The 18,304-nt window shown below is 42.4% G+C and overlaps 1 protein-coding gene across 3 annotated transcripts in view; it reads left to right on the top strand.

Annotated features, from left to right (window-relative positions):
- The window catches only part of LOC111953520 (receptor-type tyrosine-protein phosphatase N2-like), a 251,504-nt gene that overhangs the window by 31,651 nt on the left and 201,549 nt on the right, over positions 1 to 18,304 (top strand). For all 3 annotated transcript variants that reach the window (XM_023972863.3, XM_023972862.3, XM_070435454.1), the window contains exon 2: positions 7,333 to 7,383. In XM_023972863.3, coding sequence (XP_023828631.1) covers positions 7,333 to 7,383 — 51 coding nt within the window. The remainder of the gene's footprint in view (positions 1 to 7,332; positions 7,384 to 18,304) is intronic.

Below are 18,304 nucleotides of genomic sequence, written 5' to 3'. Positions count from 1 at the left end.
ATAAGATATCTTGTTGTAATTGCAATTATTTTGAAGACCAATAAACCTTAACTACGACACCCTTTTCAGTAACGGTTACAGAAAAGTTTTACTTGCCATGACTGTGATGTTTTTATTTTATTTTTATCAACCTTGGTTGAATGCACTGACTAAGTTGCTGAGGACAAGAATGCTCGCTAAATGACCAAAATCTAAATTTAAAAATGAAAACTTACAAAGACCACTGGGTAATATGTAACTGCATGTGTAATTCCAGTAATATAATGTAAATTAGATTACAGTAACATTTTGGTAATGTAAAATGGATTACCGTAAAATGGATTACAGTAGCTGTACTATAACATCAATTACAGTAACTTACTGGCCATTTCTTCCAGTAAGTTACTGTACATTTTAAGGGAAATGTTTTACAGTGTGACAGAGTATTGGTTGTTGCATTCATCCATTTTAGTTCCTATGGACTTCAAGTGAAATCCTAAGCAAATATGTTATCATAAAAGAATATAGATATATTTAACACAATACCATACGTATTCCATAAGGCCTTGTTTTGAGGGTCTAGTTTTACATGAACCCGAAACTCACAAACATCACTTTGAACCAAAACCATGCCAATCATTATCATTTTCTCCAGCATGCTCTATTGCAGGTTAATCTTTAGAATTGTTTCTTTCAATATCTATGTCTGTGCATTGATTCATTAATCTTATGCTACACAAAGATAAATAACATGAATGTTTCTAAACTAATCCAATCAGTTAGTTGTTTTTTTTGCACTTGTTACTGAAATGTTTTGTTCCAGTTTAAATATAAAGCAATTTAATGATGACATTCGCTTAGGATGTCACTTGGTGAAGTCCACAGTACCAAAAATGTATGAGTGCAACAAGCATGTCTCTGTCACTAACACATGCAATTATGGGTGGTATCTCTACAATTTACTCGAAAGGCAAGGCACTCTGGGACATATTTGAATAAGGCTTTACACTAATCAGTGTTAATTTAGCACTGTTCCGGTGTCTAAATGGGTCGATAGACTCAACACTTTCAGTGTTGATTTAACCCTCTGTTTTAGTTTTATTATGTTTTCTTACATTGGAGAATTTGCTGTGTACGACAATACGTCATTGTGCTGCCTAAACAGGTGACAATGTGTTATTGATGTGCATTAAATTATACAGCTCATACACACTCTAGAAAAAAAGATAGAAAGAAGTCCTGCTGAGGCTGCCGCTGTCCTAATGTGGACACCGTAGTCTGGTTCAGATCTTCTTGATCCTCCACATATCAATGCAAATCAGGTCACCCGGCTCTAGCTATATTTAGCATCAGCTGCTACATTCATCCTACCTGTAGTTAAAGCCCATTCTATTCAGCAAATTCATTTTGCATTAGGCTGTAATAACGTAACGCTGAACTGTCATGTGTTGGATCATCACAAGCTATGTCGGAGCCTGGTAAGAATGAGTAAAGTCAGTCAAATGAGTCAGTCACTCTTGTCAAAGTTTGCTCATTCGCAATAAAAACGAAAGCAACACAACCCAATCAGTGTGGTTTGAACCGCTATCCATTTGGTGTGGTGGAGGAGTTCCAAAGATGGATGCTTATTATAGTCTAGGGCTGGCCTCACCATGGTAACCTGATGGATCAGTCCTTGATGTAGTCGGTGTGCTAGCAGTCAAGACTGGGAGAATGCGGATACCATTTTGCCACGTAGTGAGAACCCCGAGACCCCTGGTGAGGATTCATACACATGCAGAGACTACTCCTAAATGCGGAGACTACTTCTAGAGTGTGAGGTATATTTTTCTTTCACTTACACTGTAATGGAAAACTAAATTATAAAGTAATGTTTGGTATTACCGACCGTAAAATACTCTGAACATTTTTACTGCAGCATACTGTAAATCATGGTGCATTGAGGGGAAATGTTGTGGGCGGGGCAAATAATTGCTGTGTTTAGAATGGTGCTGTAATTCCATCTCACAGAATACAGTAGCGTACTGTATCTTTGGAGTGCCAAAAACCCTTTGACCACTACTGTGTGCAGGGTATTGTTGTTCCTGGCTTATTAACATATTTTGCGGCGTGCATTTTAAGAGGCTATATTTGTTGCACCCTTGAGTGAGAATGCTGTACCAATTTATCTCCTATGTGGTTATAGTGGCACGTCAATTTGTATTGGGGACAGATCAATCAGTTTAGATAAAGCGGAGGAGACAGGTTAAAGAAGGATTTTTAAGCTTTGAGACAATTGAGACATGGATTGTGTATGTGTGCCATTCAGAGGGTGACAAAAGATTTAAGTCCCTTTCAATGGGGTATGGTGGTCCGTGCCAGTCGCACCGGTTTGTGTCAAGAACTGCAATGCTGCTGGGTCTTTCACGCTCAACAGTTTCCCTTGTGTGTCAAGAATGGTCCACCATCCAAAGGCCATCCAGGCAACAAGACACAATTGTGGGAAGCATTGGAGTCAACATGGGCCAGCATTTGGAGAAGGTTGTTCATTGACCGACATGTATTTGTTTAAAATCTATCACTTGATGGTTTCATATCAGAGAGACAAATAATCATGTTTTTTTGCAAAACGCATATATCCATCACACTCTTGGAGAAATAAGTAGTACTGCTAGGTTTTAGACAGTCAAATTGAACAAATAAATACAGCTTTTTTTTAATATAATTGTACAAATGATACATTTTATTTTTATAATTCAATACAGTAATATGATATTTGTATGTAAAGCATTTACGTTTGACATTTTAGTCATTTAGCAGATGCTCTTATCCAGAGTGTCTTACAGTTAGTGTGTTCATCTTAAGATAGCTAGGTGAGACAACCACATATCACAGTCAAATTTACAGGAGACGGACATTCTATTCCAGCTTAACAATTGACATACAGTAAACACATTTTCAAACACATCTATGATCTATCTTCTGAGAACAGTCATATTTTACACACACATGAAGGTACCCATAAGCAATCATTTCAGATTTTTTTTTTTTTAACGAAATGTAAAAAATTGGTGGATATAGCGTTTTGGAAATAACCTCTTCAAATAGCCATGCGTTGTAATGTGGTTAGTTAATTTAGATATGAGTTTCTCTCTGAAGAGTTTCTCTCCTCAGATACCTGATGACGACAACAGGACCCATTTACAATTTTTTTGTCCTGAGGTCCTCAACATCATCCTCACTGATTGCATTTTAATTAAAAGACCGTTTTAATCATCTCCACCACCACCGCGTCCAGGAGTGGAAACGTGGCGTTATCAATTCGTCGTCCTGCCCGCCTTACTCTCACTCAGTACTATCTGACCAACCACCACCAACACACACACACGGCGGACACTTCATTAAATTGAAGGCATTAATTAATATTGAGAGCTGACAAGCCCTCACAGACAACGTAATGAATGAAGTAGATGGCGGAGTGTTTAGGTGGTAAAGTTGAGTGGACTGACAGTAATTGCCGAGGGGTGAGGAGCACGATGAAGAGGCCATCCCATGGTTGGTTGAGAGTCCTGAAGCACTGAAGCAACATTTCAAAGGGATATGGGTCAGTATTTACAAAACTTGATCACACCGCGTATGATTACATAGACAGGGGGGACCTGATCCTAGATCAGCACTCCTACTCTGAGACGCTTTAAGAAGTTGGTTCAGTCTGTAGGGTTTTCAACATTGTGGGAGGTTGAGATGTTGGAGATGGAGTATGGAGGGGCTAAGGGAAGCCTCGGGTGCCATTTCCCAGGCACCTGACAGTTGAGTAACAGTCATATTCCTCAGGCTTTTAAATATATGGACAGCTGGAGACATTTGGTGTGAGAGAGAAAAACTGTGTGGGTGCGTGCGTGTGTGTGCGTGCGTGTGTCTGTGAGTGTGTTTGTCCCTGAAAGCAGAGCTACATAATAGTTTTGTGATTATGTCCCTTTGTGAAATGCCACTCCCATGACTATTAAATAGCTATTCTGCTGACACAAAGAAGAATTCATTACCCCAAGCAGACGCAATTTGGAGGCCAACGTAGCCCTCACATCCCCGGGAAAGTGTGCATTGTGTGACTAATCAAATTGGCCTAGAGAACATTAAGGAAATGTTTTTAATGATGTGTATCAGAAATAAACCCAAGAAACTTGAACAAGCAATGTCTGTCTAATAACTTCTCTTTAATAGGTGGTTTCACCCCCAATTTCATGATTACGATCTTGTCTCATCGCTGCAACTCCCCAACGGGCTCGGGAGAGACGAAAGTCGGGTCACGCGTCCCCCGGAACATGACCCGCCAAACTGCGCTTCTTAACACCCGCTCGCTTAACCCGGAAGCCAGCTGCACCAATGTGTACAGTAGGAGGAAACACCATTATACTGATGACCGAAGTCAGCCTACAGCCGCCCGGACCGCCACAAGGAGTCGCTAGAGCGCGATGAGCCAAGTTAAGCTCCACCGGCCAAACCCTCCCCTAACCCGGACAATTCTGGGCCAATTGTTCACCACCCTATGGTACTTCTGGTCATGGGCCGTTAATGACAGCCTGGGATCAAACATACACTGCGATGCAGTGCCATAGACCACTCTGGAGGCCTGTCTGGAAAGCTTTTTAATATATTTCATTCTCACAATTACAATGGTCATCATGTAATGCTTTATCATCTCTCTGCCTCTCTCTCTCTCTCTCTCCTTTCAGTAGAGGGATTAATAGACTGCTCACATCTGTAGGCAGTCATTAAAGTACTGTCTGTCCAAGGCTTCTCCCCCGAACTCAGTCCATTAGGCATGCACCGCCGCGAACCGCGCACCTCTGTCCAACAGGGTCATCTGGGTGCGCTTGCCTTCGACCATTGCAGGTGATAAATAGAGTGAGAGAAAGAAAGAGAAAGTGATAAAAGGACAGAGTGGTGTGACTCAGTGCGATGGGCCATCACTGAGGAATATCCTGTGTTCATCTGGATTCATCTGTTGACGTCACACTGCCTTTGTGTGCCCATAGGGGCTATTGATGTTGTGTCGTGATGTGGCACACTGCCTACAAATAGGTCCTCTTGACAAGTATTCTCAGAATGGATTTTCCAAATATTTAACTGGAAGTAAAGGTTCTGTTCATAAGTTTGCATTGTTCCAATCCCGAACCAATGACACGGAGGATTCAGCTGTTGACGTCACACTGCCTTTGTGCGCTACACCTGACTACCCCCGAGCTATTGAGGTTGTGTCGTGATATGGCCCAGGCAGACACTGTCTACGAATGTAGGTCCTCTTGAAAAGTATTCCCACATTGGATTGTGGGAAATTAATGTTCTGTTCAAAATTGTGCTCTGCTCCAATCCCAAACCACCCTTTAATTACAATAGAAACCAATAATCAATGACTCTCTGTACATAGTTGCATCCCAAATGGCACTCTATTCCCTTCATAGTGCGCTAGTTTTGACCAGGGCCCATAGGGCCACCCTGGGATTCGACAAGTCAAGAGTCGTCAAATGACCTCCTCTTTTCCTCTGGGAGTGGGACGTATTTTGCAGCAGCAATGTTCTCCTCTCCTCACGTGGACACAAGGCCACTTTAGCATCCCAGTATAAATCTGCCAGCCAGAGGACAGGCCTGTGTCTGGCTAGCTTACGCTCGCCAACAGCTGCGCCTGGGGTCCTGAACACCGAGAGAAAGTAATTGTAGACAGTGTCATAGTGTTTAGATCATTCTGATGATGTCTACCATGAAATTGTTCCACGTCACGTAAGCAGAAACCCTGAGCAGACCACAGTTACACACCAGCGGTGGCTAGTGGCACTTTAAATTGGAGGACAGGCTTATAGTAATGGCTGGAATGGAATTTTGCAACTCTACCTCTCGGTCTCAGACATATACATGGTGGATGTTCACCGGGGTAGATGAGAGTTGATAGCAGTGGTAATCTCTGCACTTTGATATCATTGTGTTTACTTGATAGCTACCTACACAAATAGCTACCTAGAACCATGTGTTAATAAGATACAAATTCATTCAAAATATTTAAATGCAAAGTCTGATCCCTGTGTCTTCAGTGTGAAATATGACCACCAGGACCTGTAACCCAGAAGCTCCAGCCATCTGTTCATTTATCAGTCTGGAACAAGAACACCCAGCCTCGCTCAGTCAGCATTAATGTTCATTAATAATTATATAGGGGAAGAACATTGCCCGTGGACCTGGGATATTAGACCCAGACAGGACAGAGGAAGGACTCTGGCTAATTGGTGATAGATAGCGGTACCATTGGGCATTACAGTGTGTTCCTGATCATCTGAAGTAGCCAGTGTAATGAAAAAAGGTGTCAGACAGGGTGGTGCACAAAATCAAATTTGGTGGCACTGATGCACCCAAAATTGTTAAAGTCAATTAAGTACACTTTTAGAAAAAAATGTGCTATCTAGAACATAACAGGGTTCTTTGGCTGTCCCCATAGGAGAACCCTTTGAAGAAGCCCTTTTGGTTCCAGGTTTAACCCTTTTAGTGTCCATGTAAAACCCTTTCCACAGAGGGTTCTACCTGGAACCCAAAAGAGTTCTCCTACGAGGACAGCCGAAGAACCCTTTTGGAACCCTTTTTTTTCTATGAGTGTAGTATTTGGCTGGCAGCTGGCGCTTATGAAACACACTGGCGTAGAGGTCATGCTTAAAACTAAAGGCACAGTGCAGTGGTGTATCATGGTGCTGTGTGCCTCTGTAGCCTACTCCTAAAAGGGACTTGATGTAGCCTATGCCGTCAGTGTTGTTGTTAATGTTCTATTTAAAAAAAAAATGATGTGTGTGGATTAAATAATGACTTACTGCCTGACTGGCTGACTTTTTGATTTGCCCCTTTCTCTGTAGTAAGGAGACTTTGATGAATGTGATCAGACACCAAGACTTTATTGATCAGATCAATTCTTTAATGACGCATTAACCTTTTGGACAAAATGTCAGGGAACTTGTTTAATAGTTTAGTCAATTAAAACTTGTGCTTTGCTAAGTTGATATTTCACTTACAAATGAATATTTTTCAGATACATTCAGTCTTAAAAAGTGGACTAATGTGCAGATCCAGCTAATCCCAAATGAATGGAAAAAATGTGCACTGTCTAATTTCCTGTTTTTATTTTATTCTGTGCTTATCTTTTCCATTCATTCGGGGTGGAGGCATATAGCTCAATCTAAACAACCGATGTTGTGGGATGTGGTTTCATCATGCATTAGACTGCTAGAGGTCTGAAAACGTCTGGCAACCTTTGATTTGAAAGTGTAATGTCCTTTGAGAATGATTGTGATGTGTTGTAAATTGTGTTCTAAGTTTGCATTTCTTTCTCTGTTTCAGGTTGCCTGTTCGAGGATGAGCTCTGTACACGTTACGAGTTCTGCGCTAATGGTAAGCCAGCCAGCTTCAAAGGGTTCTATTCTGAGAAGTGACAATCAACCAACCGCCCACCACCCTCATTATACAGCAGCCCTTCAGTGATGGTATCGACTCACACACACTATTCTAAAGCACTCATTGCTTTTCATCACTACCGGGGGGAAACTAAGCCTGCATCCCATATAGCACCATATTCCCTTTATAGTGCACTACTTTTGACCAGGGCCCATAGGGCCTGAGCAAATGTATTAAAAATAAAAAGCTGACATATCACATTTGCATAAGTATTCAGACCCTTTACTCAGTACTATGTTGAAGCACCTTTGGCAGTGATTACAGCCTCAAGTCTTCTTGGGTATGATGCTACAAGCTTGGCACACCTGTATTTGGGGAGTTTCTCCCATTCCTCTCTACAGATCCTTTCAAGCTCTGTCAGGTTGAATGGGGAGCGTTGCTGCGCAGCCAGTTTATGGTCTCTCCAGAGATGTTCGATTGGGTTCAAGTCTGAGCTCTGGCTGGGACACTCAAGGACATTCAAAGACTTGTCCTGAAGCCACTCCTGCGTTGTCTTGGCTGTGTGCTTAGGGTCGTTGTCCTGTTGGAAGATGAACCATCGCCCCAGTCTGAGGTCCTGTGTGCTCTGGAGCAGGTTTTTATCAAGGAACTCTCTGCACTTTGCTCCCTCGATCCTGACTAGTCTCCCAGTCCCTGCCGCTGAAAAACATCCACACAGCATGATGCTGCCACCACCATGCTTCACCATAGGGATGGTGCCAGGTTTCCTCCAGACGTGACGCTTGGCATTCAGGCCAAAGAGTTCAATCTTGGTTTCATCAGACCAGAATTTTGTTTCTCATGGTCTGAGAGTCTTTAGGTGCCTTTTGGCAAACTCCAAGCGGGCTGTCGTGTGCCTTTTACTGAGGAGTGGCTTCTGGAAGGTTCTCCCATCTCCACAGAGGAACTCTAGAGCTCTTTCAGAGTGACCATCGGGTTCTTGGTCACCTGCCTGACCAAGGCCCTTGTACCCCGGTTGCTCAGTTTGGCCGGGCGGCCAGCACTAGGAAGAGTCTTGGTTGTTCCAAACTTCTTCCATTTAAGAATGATGGAGGCCACTGTTCTTGGGGACCTTCAATGCTGCAGAAATGTTTTGGTACACTTCCCCAGATCTGTGCCTCGACACAATCCTGTCTCGGCGCTCTATGGACAATTCCTTCAGCCACATGGCTTGGTTTTTGCTCTGTGGGACCTTATGTAGACAGGTATGTGCCTTTCCAAATCATGTCCAATCAATTGAAATTACCTTACCTGGTGGACTCCAATCAAGTTGTAGAAACACCTCAAGGATGATCAATCGAAACAGGATGCACCTGAGCTCAATTTTGAGTCTCATAGCAAAGGGTCTGAATACTTCTGTAAATAAGGTATTTCTGTTTTCGAACATTTCTAAAAACGTAACAAAATGTGGAAAAAGTCAAGGGGTGTGAATGCTTTCCGAATGCACTCTACAGTATATATAGATTTCTTTTCATAAATTTGCAAAAATGTTTAAAAACCTGTTTTCGCTTTGTCATTATGGAGTATTGTGTGTAGATTGCTGAGGATTATTTTTTTTAAATTCATTTTAGAATAAGGCTGTAACGTAACAAAATGTGGAAAAAGTCAAAGGGGTCTGAATATTTTCCGAAGGCACTGTACATTCAGCTCAAACATAGCTGACGAGTCAAGTGTGAGAGAAGCACAAAGTTCTTAGGGCAAAACATTAATAAAATGGAAAGAAATTACAAATATTTCTAGTTTTTTTTGATCACACAGCACCTCAACAGAACCTATGTCTCTCAATCAAGTTCTCATGGTTATATATACAGTAGAGTATAGAATGAATTGCCTCTGTATGCTCCTACATTTACTTTGAATCTAGCTATGAATGTTAATGACATAGAGTGAGGGGGGAAATGTTGAGGCTTTATTCATTTGGCCTTTGGCAAGAATCGTGTACAGTGGCATACACAACACAAACATGTGTGGATGAACAGAAGGCAGTGTCGTTAAGGTTAATGTTAAGGTTAATGTATTCCCCATAGGAAATTGTCCTGATAGTCGTTGAGGGGCGGGTATTTATCAAGCATTCATCTCAGAGTAGGAGTGCTGATCCAGGATCAACTTCCCCTTGTCCAGCTTCATCGTGATCTAAAATGGCAAAACTGATCTTAAATCAGCACTTCTACTCCGAGACGCTTAATACGTGTTCTCTGTCATATACTTCTAACAGATCCCTGGCCTAGACACCACATCTGTGTGTGTTTGCGTTTTTGATTTTTCTTTACACCAGTAAACATAATGACTCAACGTCTGGGCTTAAATGTTATTTAGTTTGAATGCACGCAGCTCGCTTCATTTAGCCCAAATGAGCTCATGATGAAATCAATCTTCAAATGAGGTGAAGCTTGCAAAGGAACACTTACATTGGATCTCCATCAATCTAACTCCCAATCTAAAATCTTAAGAAAATGCTTAACGTGGGCGCTCTTATCCGTATCTAAGATTATGCTCTGTTGCTCTGTATATAGACTCATTCACTCCTAATGAATAAACCTGTGAGAAGATTGTGTGGTTGTATAACTACCTCCGACTCTTATTCTCTGCTCTCGGTCCCTGAAGAACTAACCTGGATAATTTTAGGCTGGTTCAACCTTACTCTGTTTCTCATTCAGCTTAGCTGCTGGCATGGCGGTCAGTGACACAGGAGGGAGATTTCTAGAAAGAACTAATTTCACACCCCTCACCAGGATATGGCCCCTTTTCCATGGCTGAGAATTTTCTTTGAAACTCTTAGTGTCTCCATTAACTAGAGATATTGGAAGATAGGAGGAATCAGCAGTGCCTTTTCCTCATTGTGAATGGCAAATGAAAGCTCACAAGAAAAGAGATTCCATAGTTTTTGAATTCAAGATGTTTTGTATCCTGGTGTCTGTTTCTGGTGAGCACTTAACAAAGAAAACGAACATCGCCTTTACGCCAGATACTTGTGTGAGAAGTATAAGGTGCAGTGGTTATGTGCTTGATGCGCCCCCCAGGTCAACCGGTTTCTAGTAGCCCTTTCTTGCAATCAAATGACCTAGTGGCCTCAAGGGTGGAATGTTATTAATATTAACACAATTAATCAACATAATTTTTTTTAGAACGTCGAAAATTCGGTGTTTCTTTGTCAAACGGTTTTGTTATAGTTCAGTCTTCTATGATGTATGTAAAGTGTAATATTAGGATGCAAACTCAAAATGTAATACATTTCAACTCTCAATCTGACATGGTACAGGTGTCTATAGGTGCTAAAGATCCTAGTTCGATCCCGGGCTCTGTCGCGACCGGGAGACCCATGAGGCGGCGCACAATTGGCTCAGCGTCGTCTGGGTTAGGGGAGGGTTTGTTCTTGTCCCATCACGCTCTAGCAACTCTTGTGGCGGGCCGTGCGCATGCACGCTGAGTCCGTACGGGAGTTGCAGCGATGGGACAAGACTGTAACTACCAATTGGGGAGAAAACGGGGTAAAAAGTACAAAAATTAAATAAATAAAAATAAGTGTTTCGCGATCAACTAGGAATCCCTTGGTGATCAACCAGTCAATCGCGATCGACCGTTTGGTGACCTCTGTCCTAAAGCATCAGTGCTCACAGTTAAATTGCTTTACCGGTTGTAGGATTATTATTATTATTATTGTGTTATTATCAATAAAACATTACAATAAGGTGCAGAGTGTATGATTTGCCTGTTGGGGGGGATGGAGACCCCAAGCTCCGCTAAAATCATTGACAACTGCGTGGCGTTTTGTTAAATAAATATGAACTATTTGGTTGTAATACCATCACGTTTTGAAGAGCATAGTCAGAACTACAGATTTTCGATTATTCCATGCAAAACGATTGTGCACATTTAGCTCTAGGTCTCTCATCAGCGTAATACAGCAAGTAACTGCATGCTTTTCATGATCAGTAAACATCAATAATTGGTCATGTAAATTCAAAGGGTAGTCTCACGATATCTCTCAGTATTGGCCCCCATTAATTGGATATTTGAGTGATTTAAAATAAAAGTGAACCATACCTGTGTGTGGTGGTTTAGTGGTTTTAGTTCATTTCCCACCCTTTGTGGGATCTGCCTGTCAAGCAGCAGAAGGGCGCATTTGCCGATATACTGTTAGGTGATAATGTTTACTTTGCAAGCTACTGGTAGAAAGTTTGTACAGTTGGCTAAACATAATGTGTTAAGTAGACCTAATGTATTCCAACCAACGTACCTACCTAGCGAAGTTAGCAAACACTATCCCCTTTTCAACATTGTGAGTGTTTAATCCCGATTGCTGCTGACAGACATGATAGCCTACATTGATTGATGGACCATGTCAAATTGGCTAGCTATCTAATAACAGATCACATCCATATGGCTAGTTAACAAGCTAACTTTCAGGAGATAAAGTAGATGGCTATATTTGCTTGCCATCCATAGTGGTGATGACATTAGTCTGACTGACAACTTAACCAGGACAAGGACTTTCCAATGTCAAGCTCTTTCCAAAAGCCTAACCTCTGATGAAGCAAGCTAAATGACACGTTAGTTGCTTAGCTAGCTAGCTAGCTACATGCCAAATGGATCGGCTACCCTCACGTATCTGAAACTACATGATCAGTTGAGGTTTACTGATCATGAAAAGCATGCAGTTACTTGATAGAGGTAAATGTGGAATAATCGTAAATGTATAGTTCTGACTATGCTCTTGAAGAGGTGATGATATTAAAATGAAATAGTTATAACATTTACTAAACCATCCCATGAAAACGGCACGTAGTTGTCAAGGTCTCCTTGCACCCCAGCAGCCAAATCGAATGCTCTGCACCGTATTGTGACGTTTTAGTGATAACGACCTATATCTGTCAATCAACATTCCACCTTATTTTCAAAGGCCTCACACACATTCAAAACAACTCTATGTATGTGTCCTAAATGCACATTATTCTTTATATAGTGCATTCATTTTGGTCAAAAGTAGTGCACTATATAGGAAAAAGGGTGCCATTTGAGACGCAAACAATGGCGCTACAGAGATTCTATCTATATTTAGCCTTTTCTTTTCCAATTTAATTAAATTGATTAGTTATTGTTGTATGTTTAACGTAATTCTATTTTCAATTTGATTGAATCGAGATTAATTTCTACTGATTACGGTTAGCCCACTGTTGGGCTTTACCAATGCTCTTGGCATGTAATGTGTTGTAAGGAGTGCGTAACTGGTGGCAGGGAAGTCAGACGCAGGAGAGCAGAACTGGGTAATAACCGGAGCAGTTTAATTATCAAAACCAACGGCATCCAGAATAACAAAATATGGGTACAAAACCCGTCGCGCACCAGTCAAAATGTGCACAAGCACTTACAACAAATAATTTCACACACAGACATGGGGGGAACAGAAGGTTAAATACACGACAAGTAATGAGGGAAATGTAAACCAGGTGTGTGGGAAAACAAGACAAAACAAATGGAAAATGAAAAGTGGATCGGCGATGGCTAGAAGACCGCCGACGTCGACCGCCGAACGCCGCCCGAACAAGGAGAGGAACCGACTTCGTGACGTGTGCATGTATGTGGACACATATATTGATTTGTTGCCAGCTGAAAGCTCCTGTAGCCTTGATTAGTGTTTGAGCTCAGACCCCAATGGTTTCTTCAAATAGCTCATGTTGTTGTGGCCCTTGCCCCTGTCATTTTGAGACATTTGTCCTGATTTTTTTTTATTATAAATGTCTCAAATCAACTATTATTTGTCACATGCTTCGTAAACAACATGTGTCCTTCGCAATAATGCAGAGAGAAAGAAATTAGAGAGATACTAGAAAAGTAAAACAGGTAACAATAAAAGTCATAATAAATACACAATGAGTAATGATCAAATCAAATCCAGCTTTATTTATGCAGCACATTTCAGACATGGAATGCAACACAATGCGCGTTACAGGAAAAAAACGAATGAAAACAATGAAAATAAAACTGAAATATTTACTACACAACAAACATAAGAGGATCAAAAACAAAAGAATAACAATAAAAATGGAATGACTAAAAAGCACCCTAAGGAAAAGCAAAGCTAAAAAGATATTCCAGAGGCTGGGGGCATAGTAACTAAAGGCTGCCTCTCCATGCCTCTTGGTCTTAAGCTTTGGGATAGTTAAAAGGCCAGTGCCGGAGGACCTGAGGGACCTGACATGTATTGGGGTACACAATCGTGGATTAATTTAAAAACCAATACAAGAATCTTAAAATGTATTCTTAAACTCACAGGCAGCGAGTGCCGAGACCTTAAAACCTGTGTAATATGTGCTCTCTGTCTGGTCTTGGTCAGTACCCGACCAAGACCAAATAACAGCTAGGATTTTTACCTGGTGTTTTATCTTTATTGCACGTCATTTAAAATGTGGCTATATAGACGGGGTACCAGTACCGAGTTGATGTGCAGAATTACAAGGTAATTGAGGTACATTTATACAGTACATATAACTATGAATAAAGTGACAGATAATAAACAGTAGCAGCAGCGTATGTGATGAGACAAAAATGTTAGTATGAAAAAGGGTCAGTGCAGATAGTCTTAACTTCTTACGGCTGAAATCCCGGGATCGATTAACGGGATCGATTTGACAACAGCCAGTGAAAGTGCAGGGCGCCAAATTCAAACAACAGAAATCTCATAATTAAAATTCCTCAAACATACAAGTATTATACACCATTTTAAAGATAAACTTGTTGTTAAGGCTTGGGGGTAGAAGCTCTTCAGGGTCCTGTTGGTTCCAGACTTGGTGCATCGGTACCGCTTGCCGTGCGGTTGCAGAGCAGTCTATGACTTGGGTGGCTGGAGACCATTTTTAGGGCCTTCCTCTGACACCGCCTGGTATAGAGGTCCTGGATGGCAGGGAACTCAGCCCCAGTAATGTACTAGGCTGTACACACTACCCTCTGTATCGCCTTGCGGTCAGATGCCAAGAAGTTGCCACACCAAGCGGTGATGCGGACATTTAATATGCTCTCAATGGTGCAGATATACAACTTTTTGAGGATCTGAGGTCCCGTGCCAAATATTTTCAGCCTCCTGAGGGGGAAGAGGCGTTGTCATGCCCTCTTCACGACTGTCTTGGTGTGTGTGGAACATGATAGATCTTTAGTGATGTGGACACCGAGGAACTTGAAGCTTTCGACCCGCTCCACTAGAGTCCCATCAATGTGAAGGGGGGCGTGCTCGGCCCTCGATTTCCTATAGTCCACGATCAGCTCCTTTGTCTTGCTGACGTTGAGGGAGATGTTGTTGTTCTGGTACCACACTGCCAGGTTTCTGACCTCTATAGGCTGACCTCTACAACCCTATAGGCTGTCTCATCGTCATCGGAGATCAAGCCTACCACCGTCATCACATCGGCAAACTTTATGATGGTGTTGAAGTTATGTGTGGCCATGCAGTAGTGAGTGAACAGGGAGTAAAGGAGGGGACTAAGTATGCACTCCTGAAGGGCCCCCGTGTTGAGGGTCAGCATGGCGGATGCATTTTTGCCTACCCTCATCACCTGGAGGCGCCCTGTCAGGAAGTCCAAGGTCCAGTTGCAGAGGGAGGTGTTCAGTCCCAGGGTCTTTAGCTTCGTGATGAGCTTGGAGGGCAGTATGGTGTTGAACACTGAGCTGTAGTCAATGAACAGCATTCTCAAATAGGTGTTCCTCTTGTCCATGTGGGAAAGGGCAGTGTGGAGTGCAATAGATATTGTGTAATCTGTGGATCTGTTGAGGCAGTTTGCGAATTGGAGTGGGTCCAGGGTGTCGGGGGTGATGGTGTTGATATGAGCCATGACTAGCCTTTCAAAGCATTTGACGGCTACAGATGCAAGTGCTACGGGGCTATAGTCATTTAGATAGGTTACCTAGGAGTTCTTGGGCACAGGGACTATGGTGATCTGCTAGAAACATGTAGGTATTACAAACTGTGTCAGGGAGAGGTTGAGCTGGTGGCATATCAGGATTTTTTATAAGCGTCTGGATTAGTGTCCCGCTCCTTTAAAGCAGCAGCTCTAGCTTAGCTCAGTGCGGATGTTGCCTGTAATCCATGGCTTCTGGTTGGGATATTACGTATGACGATGTCGTCGATGCACTTATTAATGAAGCCGGGGGACTGATGAGGTAAACTCCTCAATGCCATTGGATGAATCCCGGAACATATTCCAGTCCGCTCAAGCGAAACAGTCCTGTAGCTTAGCATCCGCTTTATTGGACCACTTCCGTATTGAGCTTAGCTTACTTCCTGTTTCAGATTTTGCTTGTAAGCAGGAATCGGGAGGATAGAGTTATGGTCAGATTTGCCAAATGGAGGGCGAGGGAGAGCTTTATACGCGTTTCTGTGTGTGGAGTAAAGGTGATCTCGAGGTTTTTTCATCTCTAATTGCACACGTGACATGCTGGTAGAACTTAACTAAGACGTTTTTTTAATTTTCCTGCAAAAAAATCTCTGGCCACTAGGAGCGCCTCCTCTGGATGAGTATTTTCCTGTTTGCTTATGGCCCTATACAGCTCGTTGACTGCGGTCTTAGTGCCAGCATCAGTTTGTGGTGGTAAATAGACAGATACGAAAAATATAGTTGACAACTCTCTTAGTAAATAGTATGGTCTACAGCACATATGTCAGAGTCAAGGCCCGCGGGCCACATCCGGCCCGCGAGAAGGTTTTTTACGGCCCCTGGGATGATCTTGATTTATTATTAGAACCGGCCCGCAGACCGCAGCAAGCCGGCAGCCCGCAGATCTTTTACACGCACCAATACTACATTTCCCACAATGCAACGGTGACGCACCGAGCAGTAGGCTGCTTCATTTCAATATTTATTGGCACAGCAGTCGTCAGCATCACAGTAAAATTAACTTTCAGATACCCATCAAAAATGGCAAAACGGAAGGTGGACACTGAGAACCGGGGGTTTCAAACAAGGGCATTTTCTATCAATCCACTCACTGAAATATTTTTTTAAAATAATAATTGGATTGAAATACAATAAAATAAAGTTGCAAAATCCTATTAATTCAAACAACACTTTGTTTTAAAGGAGAAGTAACATTGCAGTGAAAACAAATATTAAACTTTAACTTTTAAACTTGAACTGAGTAAACACTCCTAAATATGTATTGCACCAGTAATGTTCAACTTGTTTGAGGTTGAGGGTGATACTTGGTGGTGTCCCATCTTTTCCACACAAGTTCATCAATGTTCGGGGTAAGGCTCCTGAGCTGAGGAAATCCTCAGAAATTGAGTGGAGGTGTTCAGAGTAAGTTCGACTTCTGTGTGATGTTTTGTTCAGGTCATCAAAAAAACAGTTGTTCACCAGGTATGTGCTGCCCAACATAGACAACGTTTGAGCCCTGGATCGCATCTGGGGCATTGTGTCAGGGGAGGAAACGGGCGAATCCGCACACCCCACTGCCGCATATTTTTGCCCCTCAGTGCATCATTGCATTGGAGTCAATTCAACTTCCATTTGGAGGTTGGTGGTGAGACTTTCCCGTCAAACAGCAAAATGGGTTTAACCGAAGCGTTCCAACCGCTTTTTGTGCTTCAAAGTAGCAAATCGGCGTTCGAAAGTCACGAGCGAAGTCATACCTATTTTATTCAGCCAACTGTGCGCTCGGGAACGCACTGGTAGAGAGCTTCTCTTGTCATGGTCTGGCAGCTGGGAAAAGTGGGCTCAAATTTCTTTCCGCATTGCCGTCTCCCACAGAGTCAGTTTGGTTTAAATGCTTACACTGTACTGTACATATCAAGAGATGAATATGATCCCGACCCTGGCAGTGCAAGTTCATTGCAATTCAGATGACTCGTAATGTCACACGAAAGAAAGCCACTTTCACACAGGAAACCATTTCGTCTCGGACGTTGTGTTGTGTCTTTCCTTTTGCTGTCCAGAAACAGACAAAATCTCTCACGAAGCTCGAAACATTTTGAGCACCTTTCTGGCTTAGCCATCGCACCTCTGTGTGATAACGGCAAATCACCATGCTCCGTTTCTAATCGTCCAGAAATGCCTTGAACTTGGCGGTGATTCAACTCTTGCTCTGATAAGTTAACTGTGCGCGTGATGATGCTCATTACACGCTCCATTTTCAAGGCTTACCGCACAACGCTTCCTGGTGTATGATACAATGATAAGCTGTCAGCTCACCTGTCGCGTTTTTCCTCTTGGCATCTTCCGTTCTTCGCCACAGTCCGCTCTGTGTCCACACATCGCAGGTGCTCCGTCGGTTGTCAAACCCACGAGTTTTTCCAAGGCAGCTCCATCTCATTTACACATCTTGACACCTCTTCTACAAATCATGCCCCGTAGTTTGTGCCATGCATAGGACTAAAGCCAAAAACTCCTCTTGTCACGACTTAGGCTGGAGTCCACTTCGCGGATGAAAATTGACAACTGGGCAATGTCAGAAATGTCGGTGCTCTCATCCACAGCCAAGGAATATGCAATGAAATCTTTTCCCTTTTTTCAAAGCTGCTCTTTTAGATTGATGGACAACTGGTCTTCTCTTCGGCAATGGTGTTTCTGCCAGACTCACATTTAAAAAGAGTTGCCTTTTTTTCTGGGCAAACTTCGTCACAAACTTAATCATGCAGTTTTGTATGAAATCCCCCTCGTGTAAATGGCCGGGCTGATTTAGCGATCTCTTCTGTCCCAAAGATAAAACTGGCCTTGACAGCAGCCTGGCCTTGTGATTTGGCTTTTTTGAACAGAGCCTGTCGAGATTGAGGCTCGTTTAATTCCTCTGCCTTTTGTAGCCTTTGTTCCATGTCCATATTCTTGTTTTTGTCCGCGTGTTTCGTTTCATAATGTCGTCTCAGATTATAATCTTTCTACCAGGACACTTTCTC

This window comes from Salvelinus sp. IW2-2015, linkage group LG27, assembly GCF_002910315.2.
Source record: "Salvelinus sp. IW2-2015 linkage group LG27, ASM291031v2, whole genome shotgun sequence".
NCBI classification, from domain to species: Eukaryota; Metazoa; Chordata; class Actinopteri; order Salmoniformes; family Salmonidae; genus Salvelinus; species Salvelinus sp. IW2-2015.
Note: the sequence above shows the minus strand (reverse complement) of the source record. Positions and strands in the feature narration are given on the sequence as shown.